The sequence below is a fragment of the Argopecten irradians genome, chromosome 5 (assembly GCF_041381155.1).
Source record: "Argopecten irradians isolate NY chromosome 5, Ai_NY, whole genome shotgun sequence".
NCBI classification, from domain to species: Eukaryota; Metazoa; Mollusca; class Bivalvia; order Pectinida; family Pectinidae; genus Argopecten; species Argopecten irradians.
In genome coordinates, this window is record NC_091138.1 from 5589370 (window position 1) to 5608286 (window position 18917).

The 18917-nt window shown below is 35.6% G+C and overlaps 1 protein-coding gene across 1 annotated transcript; it reads right to left on the reverse strand.

Moving 5' to 3' along the window:
- Window positions 1-8247: 8247 nt before the first annotated feature.
- Window positions 8248-9459, reverse strand: LOC138324229 (uncharacterized). The gene has a single exon (XM_069269306.1). The coding sequence runs from the start codon at window positions 9457-9459 to the stop codon at window positions 8248-8250; it is 1212 nt and encodes a 403-aa protein (XP_069125407.1).
- Between the last annotated feature and the right edge of the window lie 9458 nt (window positions 9460-18917).

Consider the following 18917-nt stretch of genomic DNA (forward strand, 5'->3'; position numbering starts at 1 on the left):
ATCCCTTCTAATGTCATATCATTACATAATCATGTTAATCTCCAAATACACAAACCTCAGACCACATCCCTTCTAATGTCATATCATTACATAATCATGTTAATCTCCAAATACACAAACCTCAGACCACATCCCTTCTAATGTCATATCATTACATAATCTGATAATCTCCAAATACACAAACCTCAGACCACATCCCTTCCAATGTCATATCATTACATAATCATGTTAATCTCCAAATACACAAACCTCAGACCACATCCCTTCTAATGTCATATCATTACATAATCTGATAATCTCCAAATACACAAACCTCAGACCACATCCCTTCTAATGTCATATCATTACATAATCTGATAATCTCCAAATACACAAACCTCAGACCACATCCCTTCTAATGTCATATCATTACATAATCATGTTAATCTCCAAATACACAAACCTCAGACCACATCCCTTCTAATGTCATATCATTACATAATCATGTTAATCTCCAAATACACAAACCTCAGACCACATCCCTTCTAATGTCATATCATTACATAATCATGTTAATCTCCAAAACACAAACCTCAGACCACATCCCTTCTAATGTCATATCATTACATAATCATGTTAATCTCCAAATACACAAACCTCAGACCACATCCCTTCCAATGTCATATCATTACATAATCATGTTAATCTCCAAATACACAAACCTCAGACCACATCCCTTCCAATGTCATATCATTACATAATCATGTTAATCTCCAAATACACAAACCTCAGACCACATCCCTTCTAATGTCATATCATTACATAATCATGTTAATCTCCAAATACACAAACCTCAGACCACATCCCTTCTAATGTCATATCATTACATAATCATGTTAATCTCCAAATACACAAACCTCAGACCACATCCCTTCTAATGTCATATCATTACATAATCATGTTAATTTCCAAATACACAAACCTCAGACCACATCCCTTCTAATGTCATATCATTACATAATCATGTTAATCTCCAAATACAAAGAACAAACCTCAGACCACATCCCTTCCAATGTCATATCATTACATAATCATGTTAATTTCCAAATACACAAACCTCAGACCACATCCCTTCTAATGTCATATCATTACATAATCATGTTAATTTCCAAATACACAAACCTCAGACCACATCCCTTCCAATGCCATATCATTACATAATATGATAATCTCCAAATACACAAACCTCAGACCACATCCCTTCTAGTGTCATATCATTACATAATCATGTTAATCTCCAAATACACAAACCTCAGACCACATCCCTTCTAATGTCATATCATTACATAATCATGTTAATCTCCAAATACACAAACCTCAGACCACATCCCTTCTAATGTCATATCATTACATAATCATGTTAATTTCCAAATACACAAACCTCAGACCACATCCCTTCCAATGCCATATCATTACATAATATGATAATCTCCAAATACACAAACCTCAGACCACATCCCTTCTAATGTCATATCATTACATAATCATGTTAATTTCCAAATACACAAACCTCAGACCACATCCCTTCCAATGTCATATCATTACATAATCATGTTAATCTCCAAATACACAAACCTCAGACCACATCCCTTCTAATGTCATATCATTACATAATCATGTTAATCTCCAAATACACAAACCTCAGACCACATCCCTTCCAATGTCATATCATTACATAATCATGTTAATCTCCAAATACACAAACCTCAGACCACATCCCTTCTAATGTCATATCATTACATAATCATGTTAATCTCCAAATACACAAACCTCAGACCACATCCCTTCTAATGTCATATCATTACATAATCATGTTAATCTCCAAATACACAAACCTCAGACCACATCCCTTCTAATGTCATATCATTACATAATCTGATAATCTCCAAATACACAAACCTCAGACCACATCCCTTCTAATGTCATATCATTACATAATCATGTTAATCTCCAAATACACAAACCTCAGACCACATCCCTTCTAATGTCATATCATTACATAATCATGTTAATCTCCAAATACACAAACCTCAGACCACATCCCTTCTAATGTCATATCATTACATAATCATGTTAATCTCCAAATACACAAACCTCAGACCAAATGTCATATCATTACATAATCATGTTAATCTCCAAATACACAAACCCAGACACATCCCTTCTAATGTCATATCATTACATAATCATGATAATCTCCAAATACACAAACCTCAGACCACATCCCTTCCAATGTCATATCATTACATAATCATGTTAATCTCCAAATACACAAACCTCAGACCACATCCCTTCTAATGTCATATCATTACATAATCATGTTAATCTCCAAATACACAAACCTCAGACCACATCCCTTCTATGTCATATCATTACATAATCTGTTAATTCCAAATACACAAAACATATGTTCTTAATCTGATCTCCAAAACACAAACCTCAGACCACATCCCTTCTAATGTCATATCATTACATAATCATGTTAATCTCCAAATACACAAACCTCAGACCACATCCCTTCTAATGTCATATCATTACATAATCATGTTAATCTCCAAATACACAAACCTCAGACCACATCCCTTCTAATGTCATATCATTACATAATCATGTTAATCTCCAAATACACAAACCTCAGACCACATCCCTTCTAATGTCATATCATTACATAATCATGTTAATTTCCAAATACACAAACCTCAGACCACATCCCTTCCAATGTCATATCATTACATAATCATGATAATCTCCAAATACACAAACCTCAGACCACATCCCTTCCAATGTCATATCATTACATAATCATGTTAATTTCCAAATACACAAACCTCAGACCACATCCCTTCTAGTGTCATATCATTACATAATCATGTTAATCTCCAAATACACAAACCTCAGACCACATCCCTTCTAATGTCATATCATTACATAATCATGTTAATCTCCAAATACACAAACCTCAGACCACATCCCTTCTAATGTCATATCATTACATAATCATGTTAATCTCCAAATACACAAACCTCAGACCACATCCCTCTAATGTCATATCATTACATAATCATGTTAATCTCCAAATACACAAACCTCTATCAGACCACATCCCTTCCTATGTTCATATCATTACAATAATCATGTTAATCTCCAAATACACAAACCTCAGACCACATCCCTTCTAATGTCATATCATTACATAATCATGTTAATCTCCAAATACACAAACCTCAGACCACATCCCTTCTATGTCATATCATTACATAATCATGTTAATCTCCAAATACACAAACCTCAGACCACATCCCTTCTAATGTCATATCATTACATAATCATGTTAATCTCCAAATACACAAACCTCAGACCACATCCCTTCTAATGTCATATCATTACATAATCATGTTAATCTCCAAATACACAAACCTCAGACCACATCCCTTCTAATGTCATATCATTACATAATCATGTTAATCTCCAAATACACAAACCTCAGACCACATCCCTTCTAATGTCATATCATTACATAATCATGTTAATCTCCAAATACACAAACCTCAGACCACATCCCTTCTAATGTCATATCATTACATAATCATGTTAATCTCCAAATACACAAACCTCAGACCACATCCCTTCTAATGTCATATCATTACATAATCATGAGCATTACATGTCAATCTGATGTAATTATATGACTTTAATTATACATTACTAGATCGCTAAATTAATGTCAAAATTTAAATTTAATATGTTTAGAAAAATTACATTTACTACCCATAACTATATTCTACTTTATAATTACATTTTCTTGGTTTTCAAATACCAAACTGACTGGCGGTGATTGTTTCTAAATAGCACAATTACTAAATAATGTTAATTCAGAATGGAAAATCGATTGTACTAACAGGTTATCTGTACAACTGTGATGACCCCTCAAAGTATCTTGTACATGTTACAAATTGAAGATAAAACATCTTGTAACGTACAGTTAGTATCATTTGTATTACAAGTTGTATCTTGTACGTATCATGTTACTTACTACCCAAAAATATTATCTTGTACGTACAACTTAGTACTTGTTGTACGATAGTATCTTGTACGTACAAGAAAGTCAATCTTGTACGTACAACTTAGTATAGCTTGACATATACGTACCAGTTAGTATTTTTGTACGTACAACACAATAGTATCTTTGTACGTACACTATAGTATCTTGTATACAACAATGGTTGTATCTTGTACGTAACTTAGGTATCTTGTTAGTATCTTGTACGTACAATGATATAGTATAATAACGTACAAGATTAGTATCTTGTACGTACAACTTAGTATTTGTACGTACAAGTTAGTATCTTGTACGTACAAACATTAGTATACCCTTTTGTATACAAGTTAGATTATCTTGTATGTCACATTTGTATAGTACATATCTTACTCTTAAAAGATATCTTGTACGTACAAGGGGGTTAGTATCTTGTACGTTGGATAGTATTATCTTGTATTGTACAACTTGAAGTTAATTGTAATATACACAAATTTACAACTTTAGAATCTTTATACGTACAAGTTAGTATCTTGTACGTTACAAATAGTATCTTTACGTACAACTAATGCAAGTGTTTCTTAAATGTTGTATCGTACGTACAACTTGGATCGTATTTTTACGTACAACATACATTTTGTACAGTCAAGTTGAACAAATACTGTTATCGAATCACCACAGAATTGAGTCTTAACCCGCCTGATATTTTTACGTAATTAAAGATAATCAGTATAATTTTTATTTTTACAATTCAAGTACGATCACAGGTTTATAAACTTCATTTGTTAACAATATTAAAAATATAGATATATATTAATGAGGACAATACTTTTTCACAATCGTAATATGAAATTGCCGGATTATGAGTTGAAACTGTATAGTCACTTGCATTATTTTGAAACTGACACTGTATAGAATCCTTATCGAGGAAACTGTATAGTCGCTTGTTTTATAGACAAGATACATTAGTGATAAAATGGAATGATACATCTCCGATGAATGATAAGTTTTATCTATTAAAAAGAGTTTGAGCAAACAAACAAATTCGTAATATGACTTTTTTCTTCAGTAATAAAAGTTAAATACTTCACACTTGTGCCATTATTGGAAAAGTTGAGCATAACACATTTTATTTTTACTTCAGAATAGTAGTATTGAAAATAATTAACTGCCTCCGATAAAAACAATTTTAGGCATTATGCCCTAATTCGAATGATTTACTGATTGCACAGACAACAAAAGCAAAACAAATTATTTCATATATGTTTTTTTGTGTTTATTAGACATATATACACACACACATCAATTATTGTCAAAATGATGATCATAGTTAATACTCTGTTATAAAACATTTACATATATATGTAATTCGGAAACTTATCACAGCATTACAAATCCACATAACATCAGATAAATCGCAAGGTATTCTTTTTTCCCTTTGGCTTATACAAAGGGTTTACGTAATTACGTATAGCTTCATGCGAAATACCATGGTGACAGTACTGTCAGCAACACACAGCCTTTAATACCGAGAGTTTCAACATTTATATATCTTGTACGTACAAGATACCACAGAAAAATATCATACTTTACAAAGTATAGTAATTCAATGTTGTACGTTACAAATACTACTAACTTGTACGTACAAGATAAACAATAACTATTGTACGTACGACAAACATTGAGGTTGAGTACGTTCTTTCAAGATTACTACTAACATTGTATCGTTACAATGAATACTAACAACGTACAATAACATTCTTTTGTACGTTATCTTGTATAAAGCATAGTACTGTATTGTAAACGTACAAGATACTAACTTGTACGTACAAGATACTAACTTTGTACGTACAAGATACTAACTTGTATGTACAAGTACTAACTTGTACGTACAAGATACTTATTTGTACGTTGAGTTACTAAGTTTACGTACAAGATACTAATCATGTACGTACAAGTTAACTAACGTCTTGTATACAAAAATTATGATACGTACAAGATACTATCTTTTCAATCAATATATTGTTTGTACGTACAAAGATATACTTGTACGTACAAGCATACTAATTGTACGTATGTTTTAGGTGTTAGTATGAGAGTACTGTACAAGATACATTTAACTTGTACGTACAAGATACTAGACTTGTACGTACATAATTGACGTTACAATGAAGGTGATGACGTCTTGTATATGGGTACCTTGTACGTTTTAATACTAAAGTACTAGTACAAGTACTTGATACTTAACTTGTACGTACAAGATACACTTTGTTGTCGTACAAGATACTATCTTGTACGTTACAAGTATATACTAAGTTGTACGTACAAAGATACTAACTTGTACGTACAAGACCCTATAACTTGTTACTCCAAATACTAACTGAGTGTACGTAAAGATACTAACTTGTACGTTGTCAGTGTATACTGATAAAACGATGTAGCGTACAATTAGTAATTTATACATTATTATACATTACGTTGCGCTAAATTATTCAATAATTTAAATTTATGTTTAGAAGACATTACATTACTACCCATATATATATATATAATTATTTTTCTTGGTTTTCATACCAAATCTGGCTTTCTGATTGGCCAATATTTTTTTTGCATACCACTATGAAAAAAAAAAAAAATCCGAGAATGGCGCGAAACCCCGACGTTATCGTGACGTCACAATAGAGACACTGACGTTGCGTATTGATTCGGAAAAAAGAATCCCTTGAAAAACCACTATAATGTTACATTTAAACATACTTCATTTTATCAAATAGAGTATAAAATTAATTATAAGAATTGATGTCACTATTTTTTAATTTTATCGGGTTATGAAAACAATTTTTTTTGCAAACTTTTGTGAGAATCCGCTACGCGGATTCACACGGTTTGCAAACAATTTTTTTTTCATATCCCGATAAATTAAAAAAATAGTGACATCAATGCTTAAAATATATTAATTTTTAACAGTTATATTTCATACTTTATTCAGTTTCATGTGTATATTTACATTTAATATTTAGTTAAAGTTTGTGATTTCGTTTACATCGTATAAATAAGTTTAAAATGGAAACAGTATCTATTTAAAAGAAATGAAAATATTTATAATAATATTGTTGAACTGTCAACAGCTGTTTAATGTGGCAATATTGATTAATAACAGTGTGCTTATTGAATAAAAAAATGCAAGTTGTAATATTGGAATAAAATATGAGCTTATCAATTCTTATCACTGTTGTTATTACCATCTACTTTTCAGCTGGGGAAAATACCTTTTATTAGACAAAATGTTTTACGTTATCACATTTTAACGCAAACTTGATTTTTAAGAAGCATAATTAGCGTAATAATGAATTCCCGCACTTACAATAACTGCTCTAACAGATATACTGAAAAAAAACCCAACAATTATCACTAATTAATAATTGAAATAATATGGCTAATACACATTAGCCATATTATTCTATCATATTTATCTGATTTATTCTATCATACGGGAATAAAATGAAACGTCATTTAATATATAAGAATCAGTACATCTGTGAAGTCATATAATTGACATATATAATTGTATAATATATGCGGTTACCGTTTAGTCACGGAAAATTAGTACGGTGACATACTTTTTTATGTCAAAGAAAAAGACAATAAACTTCCACAAATAATACTAGAAATGTCGGTCTACTTTAATTAACATTATCAATTTATTTATTTTATTTCATTTTTTATTAGTTTTTTTTGTAGGGGGAGAGGGGGCGCAGTTAAGCAACTATTTTTATTACCTTTTTCGGCGCAGTATCTTGTAGGCTCTTTTTCGTCCTGTATTCAAACAAAATATTTCATAAAATGTTTTAGCATAGGTACCTGCAAGCTCAAGAAACACTATTTACGTGCAAAACCCAAAGTGTGTTCAGTGTTATGTTGATATAGTGAAATGAAAACCGGTTTTACAAAACTGCTCTATTTAAACCCATGTTTATCAACACTGGTAACTAGGTGTCCGAAAATAAAAATGACCCCAACCTCATTCGAAGCGAAATAAAAATGACCACCAAGTTCATTCGAAACGAAATAAAAACGACCCCCAACTTAATTCGAAACGATGAACGATATAGAGGGGGTCATCTATAAACAAGGTTTGAACGAATTAGGTTCATCTAAACACGACTGTCTCATTATAAGTTTACATGATTTACACTCACCCCGTCCAGGTATGGTACTAGAGGCATTGCTTCGGTTTGGTGGCGTTCCCGTCCATACAGATATCCAGAAATGAAGAAGGCCGCGCTATCTGAGCTACTGATAGCGTGTGTACCATTATCAATCGCCTGAATCCCCGTGCAAACAGATGAATGTCCATCAGTAGTCGCCACCTTGAACAGGGGTAGAGTAGCATCATCAAGTCGGAGAGAAGTATTACAGTAGGCAGTGACTACCAACGTATATTGCATATCAATTCTAAAAGCTGGCAAATGAAACACAAAATATCCGAGATGTATTCTTCTCATCGGCTGTAGTATGGTCATAGTTGCGTCCATGCCACCTCCATCAATTTCAATCGCTATTTCCACAGGTTCTGAGGTCAAAATGAAGCACACTGCTGCTGAAGGTGGAAATCGAAGGAAATTGCCAGTCTGCAGTGTATAAGTCATTTCAGGATGATTTGAACATTCGATGCTGATATGGGTATCGTTACACACAGCAACAATTGTCATGTTGTATATAGTGTTCTCGTCTGGCGGGAGAGCAATATGATACGTGCCCCACAATGCCACTGTTGGAAGTTGTTCGACTTGAATGCTTGATCCGGAGAACCCATTTCCACTAAACACACTGACTTGCGCAGATGACCGTATCCTTGTACCAGAGAAATCCGTAAAGGGATATTTTCCGGCATTTTCTACCAATAGTGTTTCGTATTCATTCAATGTTTCTTCGATTGTTTGTCCAGATTGGTAAATTGTATTTTGATATGATGCATTGTAGCGCGACTGAACAGTTATATTCACTGATGTGTTGGAATGGAGGCCAACAACAAGTAGCTGGGCTCTATTGAGCCCTGTAATTACAGAGTACACCTTTCCCAACGCTTTCTGTGGAATGCTGAGAAAGAAATCTGTTGATGAACGGATTGTCGATCTGCTGCTACCATAAACAAGTATGGGGAGATCAGAGCCGATCCGAATACCTTTAATAGATTTACAAGACTCGTTCACAACAAACTTATCAAGAGGTATGCTGATAGAATCATGTTGTCCAGTTTTCAGTAAAACCTCATTGGTTGGAAGCAAATAACTTGAATGAAAAGAAAGATATGCAACTGTATCAACCTTGTTTGGGTTAACAAGTGTAATCTCTATTTCAACATCCTCATCCTTGTAACCCATACTAGGAATTTTCAAAGTTATAAGAAATCTTATTTTTCCTTTATGATATTAGAAACATGTACGTTCCATTTGCATGTGTATTTTTACTGACAGCCAGTGCATCTTTCACCAGGACGTTGATGTCTTTTTGTGAGATCCTTCTTAAATAGCATAAAGCTTGTGTGTTTATGAAACAATCTAAAGTAAACTGTCCTAATTCAGCCCTGGCAGCTATATTCAATGCATACTTTCCAACATCCAAAGCCATTTTGCAAAATTTCAAATTAATTTGCTCGAATGGTGTTTTATCAATTAAGGAAAATGGGTTAACAATGCTTTGTTCGAGCAAGCTCTTTTACTAGCATACAGTTCTATTGTGACACTCGATGGGGTTTTTGATGGCTGTAAACAGTTGGCTAGTTCTTCCAATGGCGGTCAGTGCTATGCTCAAATGTTTTACTATGGGTGACATTAACTACCTCTGAAGGCACTCTATTTCATATGTTTTCGGGTATCCATTCGCGTAGCCTGTGCGTTCTGTGTTTATATATAATGTTAGTTCGTGATCTCTCCTGACGCTGTTCTTGTTGAATGTAATGAAGGATGACACCTCTGGTTCATTTGTTTCTGGCGTCAATTTTATGTACATGTAGTTCTATCATGACACATCTAGCTCTTCGTTATACTATACTTGGCAATTTTGTCCCATGATGCAGATTGTTAGGTGAGTTGTGGACTCCAGACTTGGTTGCCATACTCAAGGTACTGGCTCACGAGTTCATCGTATAGAGATGTCAATATTTTCTATGTTAAGAGCTGTATAATATATGTTGTTTGATCCATGAATAACATCGTCCGCCTAATAACTAATAACAACCATTACGGAGCTGCTCTTATTTTTTGTTCGGATATTGATACTAAATGTTAATTTGTTGTCGATTATGTCATCAATATGTTTTTCGTTTTTTTTTTTCTATTGGGAAGTTTCAAGAGGTCAGTTTAGTCGTTGACCTGTTGCTATTACTTGTATCTGATGGAAAAGGTTATTTTCCGTTTCTAGTTCAATATGATTAAAATACAGATCCTTACAAGCACTCCCTATTTCAATAAGAATCTGTCAGATGACCTTTCCCCCTGTACTTTCAGATCAAATGCAATTTCAGCCCATACTACACTCAATTGAAAACGCCATTTTCGTCCCTAATAGAGAACACCATTGACAGATGTACCTTCATAATCTTCCTGTAAATATTTACACAATCCTCGCATGTATATGGAGAGACCATCTCAAATTTAGAGCTTTCCGATTTTTTTTTCTTTACGAAATGTACTGTAATCACCGTTTTTTGAGGTCTAGATTAAAAAACAATAAAAAATCATACTGTTGTAATCTCAGAATAAGTCAGATTCAATCAGACCATTTTAGACGTTCTAGAGGTCTAGATTAAAAAAAACATAAAAATACTGTTGTTATTAAAACATTGTTTGAAAACATTGTTGTGATGTCTACGGTGGCTGGGAGCGGACATGAAATAGATAAAATTATTAGATTTATTCTATAAGGAATAAATCAATTTATAAATGGGACAGCTTATAGGCTACTTAGGTGTTGAATTTTATATTTCGGTATATTCCGGATCGGTGTTGCCGTGACATAATTTACAATGACCCGGAAGTTGGAAGTTTTTTGAGCGGGCATGCGTAAACGTCCTTTCTTGTCACGGCTCTGAGAAAAGAATTCATAAGAAATTCTCACGTCTTAGAAAAAAATCATGCCCAGACCCAGTAAACGGTTACAAGACAAAACGGCCCGTGGGACAACTCATCCATATGCCCCTTCAGTGAGGAGTCTACCTCAACCCTCCGGTCCTGAGGAGATGAGTCTACCTACACCCTCCGGTCCTGAAGAGAGGAACTTACATACACCCTCTGGCCCAGCAGAGAGGAGTCTACCTCCACCTCCAGCACAGAGCTTTGAGAGCAATCCGCAGATTGCTAATACAGGTACTAATATCGGTACTCCAATATCTGGGGGTCATCATGTTATATCCTGTGAGGAGGTTATAAACCCCTCACCACTACTTAGTGTATGTAACCAGCTTGGGGCTAATGTTCCTTTGTCAGTTAAGGATAAAATATGGAATGGCGAATTTATCGAGCTAGGAACTTTGCTGGTAACAGATCCTGAAAAGTTTAATAACCAGTCTTTGATCATTAAGAATGGTATCATCCAGGTTAAAAACTCAATCAAGAAAAAAATTGAGTCAATTGACGAATGGACTGATGCTATTATTATTTTCGTTAGCCTTCTGTTGGTCAGATCACCTGAAAAGGCTCAGAAGTTATTGAAGTATGTGAACACAGGTCAGCTCACTCTACTTTTGGAGGTATGGGTTGGTTAACTTATGACACTCAGTTCAGATTGCGTCAAGCGAGGGACCCATCCCGATCTTGGGGAAGCATTGATGCAGAGTTATGGCTTACTTGTCTAGGCACTGGCCTTTCTACTGTTCCTCAGAATAAAGGTTTCCAAAATACACCTCAGATTAACCCAAGGGTGTGTTATCCATATCAGCAAGGGATCTGTCAGCGTAGGCCTTGTAATTTTGCACATATTTGTATGCGTTGCAGGGGTTTGCATCCCAGTTCAAACTGTTACAAGTCTAATCGAACATTAGCTAGGGGCACAGAGAATTTTGTTTTCCCTCGTCCTCAAAACCCAATGAGTTTTCGCCCCTCCAATCAGAATTCATTCAGAGGTAGAAACCCGCAGCAATTTAGGGGAGCTAGATTTAGGCCAAATCGACCATCAATGTAACAATTCCAGCCTTTCCATGCTAGGTGTTACTCCAGTGAAAGTTGAAGTTTTGAGGCAAAAAATATCATTGTACCCTTTGCAAGAAGTAGCAGAGGAATTAGTCAGAGGTTTTCAGGAAGGTTTTCATTTGCATTATGAAGGTCATAGAGAAGCTTTTGAATGTAAAAATCTTAGATCAGCATTCACTAACCCTGAACAACTTAGGGATAAGCTTCAGTCTGAAACTGACTTGGGCCGGATAGCAGGCCTCTTTAATGAGAGACCATTTTCAAATCTTAGAGTGTCCCCTATCGGTTTGGTTCCGAAAAAGTCTTGGGGTTGGAGAATGATAACCAATCTATCATATCCAAAAGATTTTAGTGTCAATGATTTTATAGATCCGAGCTTGACTGCTACATATTATACTTCCTTTGATAAAGCAATAGAAACTGTTCAGAGGCTAGGGGTAGGTGCCTGGCTAGGTAAGAAAGATATAAAATCAGCATTTCGTCTCTTGCCTATACATCCAGATGATTATGTTTTGCTTGGTATGAAGTTTCAAAATAAGTATTATATAGACAAATGCTTGCCTATGGGATGTAGTATTTCTTGCTCTCTTTTTGAAAAATTCTCATCTTTCTTGGAATGGTTAGTCATCAAAGAATCTGGGCATGACACTGTGGAATATTACCTAGATGATTTTCTATTTGCGGGGATAGAGTCTGAGAATATGTCTGAGATCCCTGGTTCTGTATGTCAATCTTTGATGAATGATTTTGATAGACTATGTTCTGAACTTAGTGATCCTGTTGCTGAAGACAAGACAGAAGGTCCCACACATAATTTGATATTCCTTGGCCTAGAAATTGACACTATTGAGATGGTAATTCGAGTACCGAGAGTGAAAGTGGAAGAGGTTGTTCGGTCAATAAGGTCTGTACTCCCTAAATCAAAGGTCAAATTAAAAGAATTGCAGTCTTTAGTCGGTAGTCTTGCCTTTTGTGCCAGGGCAATGCCAGGTGCTAGGGCCTTCTGTAGAAGGATGTATGGAGCCATGTCTGGAGTTACTCAACCATTTTATTACATTCGCATTACTCATGGGATAAAAGAAGATCTCAAAATGTGGTTAGAGTTCTTTACTCAATTTGATGGTGTCTGCTACATATCAGAATCTAGTTGGTTGACAAATTCTGACTTGCAGTTATACACTGATAGCGCAGGAAATGCGAACTTGGGTTGTGGAGCTATTCTAGGTAAACAATGGCTTGTTTTAGCATGGCCTTTGGAATGGAAAGGCTGTGATATTATGCGTGATATCACATTTTTGGAATTGGTGCCAATAGTTCTGGCCTTGTATGTGTGGTCTGATGTGTTACGCAACAAAAAAGTGGTTTTTCATTGTGACAATTTAGCCTTAGTGAATTTGTTGAACAACAAAACTTCAAAGTCTGATAGGGTTATGAAACTTGTTCGCCCACTAGTTATGTAGTTATGTTTGCCTTAAGAAAAAATGTCCAATTTAAGGCGCGTCATGTACAGGGGGTCTGTAATTCTGTTGCTGATGCTTTGTCTCGATTTCAGTGGTGCAGATTCCGACAACTGGCACCTTGGTCCTGCCCAGAGCCTTGTACAGTTCCTCAGGAGTTTTGGAACAGTTTCAAGTTGAATTCGATACTTTAGTTTCGGCATCCTTAGCGGAAAATACAAAATTTGTTTATGAAAATGCAAAGCGAGTTTTTGAGGACTTTCGTGTTCAATTTGAGTTTAATAGCCACCACCTCTAGCTCATTTGGTTAATTTTGCCTTGCATTTGTCAAACAAAAAGATAGCCCCTTCGACAGTTAGGACATATATGGCTGGTCTCAGTTTTTATAGCAAATGTTTTGGAGGTGAGGATCACACCCATAACTTTTTGTTAAAGAAAATTTTGGAAGGTATGAGACGTACTGTGTCATCAAAAGATACTAGGGCCCCCATAACATTGGATATGCTTAAGAAAATGCCATTTGCTTTGCAGCAAATCTGTAGTTCACATTTTGAATCCAAGTTGTTTTTGGCTTCATTTTTATTAGCATTTTTTGGTTTATTATGGGTCAGCGAAATAGTAGTGTGCAGGGGAAATAGTGAAAGAGTCTTACAAATTGAGGACATTTCTTTGAATTCTAACTCAGTAGAAATTAACATCCGTTTTTCAAAAACGGACCAGTTGGGTCGTTCAACAAAACTGTCTATAGCTGCAACGGGTGCATCTATATGTCCTGTACAGGCAATTAAACAATATTTAGCTATCCGTCCTAGTACAGCGAAAGGTCCGTTATTCTGTCACTTCAATGGAAAGGCAGTTACTCGTTTTCAGTTTGCTACAGTTCTTCATAAGGCTCTAAAGTTTGCTGGTAATGATGTTTCATCCTACAAAACTCACTCGTTTAGAATAGGCGGAGCAACACAAGCGGCTATTAAGGGTTTAAGTAGTGATACCATTCAAAAATTGGGAAGGTGGAAATCTGATGTCTATAAACGGTAAATTCGCTTACCTGTGTCAAATTAGAAATACCAGGTAATCAATGTACATACTATAATTTTACTTATAGTAACTAAGATTGTTTCAGATCCTATCAAGATTTTCATTGTTGGCTCCTCCATTGTGAAACGTGCCCAAAACCACGCCATGCTTTGGGGAAGATTTAGGTTTGTATCATGATAGAGGGGATAAGGTTTATTGGAGAGCTCAAGGGGGCTTAACAACGGACAACTTGGTTTTTTAAGTGTCCGAGTTGGTGAAAGAAGCAGGTAGGCCTCATATGTTATTGCTGCATTGTGGAGGAAATGACATAGGTCAAGGAGCCAATACCTTCGAATTAGGGGTTTCCATTAACAGCAATTTGGAATTCTTAAAAAATTCTTATCCAGGAACTTTACTAATTTGGTCACAAATTCTCCCTATGTTCAATTGGAGAGTTTGGTCACCTTGGGGCCATCATTGGTGTGATAGGGCCCGTTCCCGTGTGAACAGATCGGCAGCATCATATATGTTACAATATTGTCATGGTGCATACATCAGATACCCAGAGTTAACATTAAGCAATCCAAACATGTTCAACAAGGATGATGGTGTGCACTTGTCTGATATTGGAAATGACAAGTTTTTGGGCACAATCAAAGCTGCACTATGGTCATTTATGGTTTCAGAAAATAAAGTTTCCCCCCTTTAAAAATAGAATTTGGCATTAGGTAGCTAGGGTATACAGATCAATTAACATTCCATCACCTCCCCCCCCCCCATCACCCCCCCCCCCCCCCATCCCCTTTATGGCACAGCTTTGTTTGTTGTTGTTAGGCGCCTCTCGTGTTATCACATTGGCGGTGGTTTCCTTTCCTTGGTTCAAGAAAATGAAACCATTTGGCGGAACTTCGTCAAACCAGAATCATGGTATTCAGATTATGGCCTGTTGTGGAGAGCCTCGGGCATATCAGTATTGAACTATTTGTGATAAAGGGCCCGTTGTGGAGAGCACTTGTTGGAACACCGATTAAATGCGGCATATGGCACTGGAAAATTATACTCTAGCATAGATTTAAATCTCTGACTCTAGTAATAAGCATGATTATCAGAAGAGAGAGCGTGGTATTTTACTGTTAAATGTTTGTAATTACAAAAAAAAAAAAAAAAAAAAATAAAAAAAACCTGAAAACCTGAAAAATGACGTAAATTGGGCCTTTAACACGGTTGAAATCAATTCTTTACATTTGCTTTTAATTTTAAAATCAAATTTCCTAATATTTTATTATATTTCATGCATTTTGACATCTTATAATTAAAGTTGCTTGAAAGTAATTATTGGAACTCTTACACTATATACTGTATATATCTTTTTTAATCCTGATCATCACTTTAAACATGGAGGGCCAACCATCCCTGATCCACAGTCTGTTTCATCATATAATGTTTTAAAGTAAATATTTGATAATGCAATAGAATATATTTAATTAAATAATATATTTTAAACAGATTATTGATATTTTTTTTCAAATTTTCATATACATGTGCATTCCAAAATCTATACCCAACCTTTCTTAATAATTCATGTATTTAAATAAAATGTCTCTTATTATTGAAATGTGACCTATAGGCCTATTTGTTTTAATCTGGTGTATTGTACTTTTATGTACAAGCTTGCCACACCCTTCATATAACAACTTTTTAACAACTTTAATCGATCGTCACTGCTGTGCATCTGACACAAACAAAGTTTCATAAATTCGTAGAAAATTATAGGAAGGAAAGTCAATATTTCTCATACAGCGATAGACTTTATTAAACAAAAGACTTAAGTGCCGAATTCTCTTCAAAAAGTGCCGAACATTCCAAATGCCGAAAATAAAAGTGCCGAGATTACCAAGTGCCGAATATCAAAGTGCCGAGGTCTCCAAGTGCCGAGACGTCTATGATTCCCTCGATACAGTTCTCTCTCCCACATATTGTACAGTTTGAGGCTTATCTCCATAACGTACTATATATCCTTTCGACGGCCGGCAGGATTCGAACTTGACTCAATTTTGATAGTAGGTTATTACAAATGCCATCTATGAAAGCAGTTTGCATCTAGATTTCGGTTTGATGCCATTTTCACGATGATAACAAACAGTACACACTACAAACAAGCAAAAACAGTCACCGGAAGTCCCCTAAAGGTCACCACGCACGAGTCATGGGAGGCAGAAACCTGCGCGTGGGACTAATTAAGCTCACAAACGACAGGTTTCCGGGCACACACTAAAATCCGGATTTCAGACCTCAATTTTTGACTTATTTGGGCATGTTCAAAGGTGATTTGTGACGTCACTAATGCAATGATCGCATCAATATTGTCATGCTATATAGGGATGAACATCTCCTTTTCAAAAAACTAGTATTTAGTTTTCAACGGTCTCAGTGGGGCTCCAGAAGGGTGCATGAAATGGGGCAAATGAATAATTACGCATAAATACGTTACGGCCGTCCAAAGGATATATACGTATATGATATTTACCGATTTGTTGTCTAGAAACCTGAAACGTCTAAAAATGGTATTGGGGCACTCTGGTGGGTCCATGATTATATAATCTGTAACTAATTCTCAGATTCATGTGCATAAAACGCCAAAAATGGTTGATGGCATTCTGGTGAGTCATAATTATGTAATCTGTAAGTAATTCTCAGATCCCTGCATCCTCGATACTCCAGGAGTTCCGATTACTTTCGATCTCTACACCCCTGGACTATCTCATAGTGAAATTGAAGGCAGCTCAGCGGAAAACATTTGACCAATCACAGGCTAGCAAAGATTTCCTTTGAAGACTACAGAGAGAGCGACGCCTAACATTAAAGCCACACAGTCAACCACAGTGTACCGTGATACGGCTCTTTTGATGTACATCAAATGACTAAATTACCTGTTCTATTCTGTTGCCTCCAGTTTTACTATGAGATAGTCCAGGGGTGTAGAGATCGTAAGTGATCGGAACCCCTGGAGTATCGAGGATGAGATACCTGTGGCTGTAATATTAGCTTGCCGTCATTATTTGAGTACAGTTAAGTCACTGTACGTGTTATAGGTGTTGAAGGTTATTAAAAGCGGAGGATTCTATTTATGTAACAAATTACTTCTTTTAATATCCTTTTGAAGGCTGTGTAGGCCTGGGGATGTTTTGTTACGTTGTATTATTTTATTCCTTCGTTCTCCGCGAAATCTGGGCTTTCCTCTTGGTGAATACTGGTATGAAAAGAATGGACTACACTTTGAACAACTTTTTATCCATATCGATTCGGGTCGTGAGATGCTGATCTTTGCTTTTTGGTTTAGTTTTATATTGATCACAGTTCCAGAACTTGTGCTGTTTTTGGAATTTGCGATTCGTACATGAAAGTATTCTTGGAACATTATTGGATTGGTTGTGTTTAGTTCGCTGTCTCATCTGACGTTCCGATGGCTGTTGGGCTGGCATGTGGTGCAGACCTGTATATGGATGCATTTAATGTATTCCAGTGTTCGTATAGAAAGCTATCTCGAATAGTTTTTACAAAGAACTCAAAACTTCCCACGTCGTATGAACATGTTGACCACTGACGAAGATGTTTGTTTTCAAGTCTTCCAGGATGTTGGTCAGAAATTATTCGTGTTGTTAAGTTAGGCATCTGCAAAGTTTAGATTTCGTATGAATATTCCATAAGCCAATGATAACAAAACATGTACCACACTATTGTTCATTTTGTTCGGTACTTTCAACTTCTGATTTTGAGTATAGAGGACGCATGACCATAGTACTAATTATATAATGTAATAGAGATTGTAAGATGGCTGGTCTTAATTCAATCCAGACAGGGGTTCTGTGGAAAACGATGTATTGTTTGCAACATGATATAGAATGGAGATCATTACCTTGACCTATGGACATGAACAATCATCCCATGCACACTATTTGGCTACTGGCGTTATGTAGGAAGTTTGAGTTTATTTTTGTCAGCATGTAATGGAGCTTTGGACCACCACGTCTTGACCTTCAGAGCTGTGAAACACTGGGTAAGAAGGCAAAAATCGCCTTCATCTTTTTTGTCTCTACCAGGGGCGGATCTGGAAAAAGTTGAAAGGGAGAAGGCCCCCATGGTGGCCGCAGGCCAGCGCTTCGTGGCCGAAGGTCGAAA

Excerpts from the sequence above, each read along its gene's own strand:
- LOC138324229 (XM_069269306.1), bottom strand. The coding sequence starts at position 9,459 with ATGGGTTACAAGGATGAGGATGTTGAAATAGAGATTACACTTGTTAAC.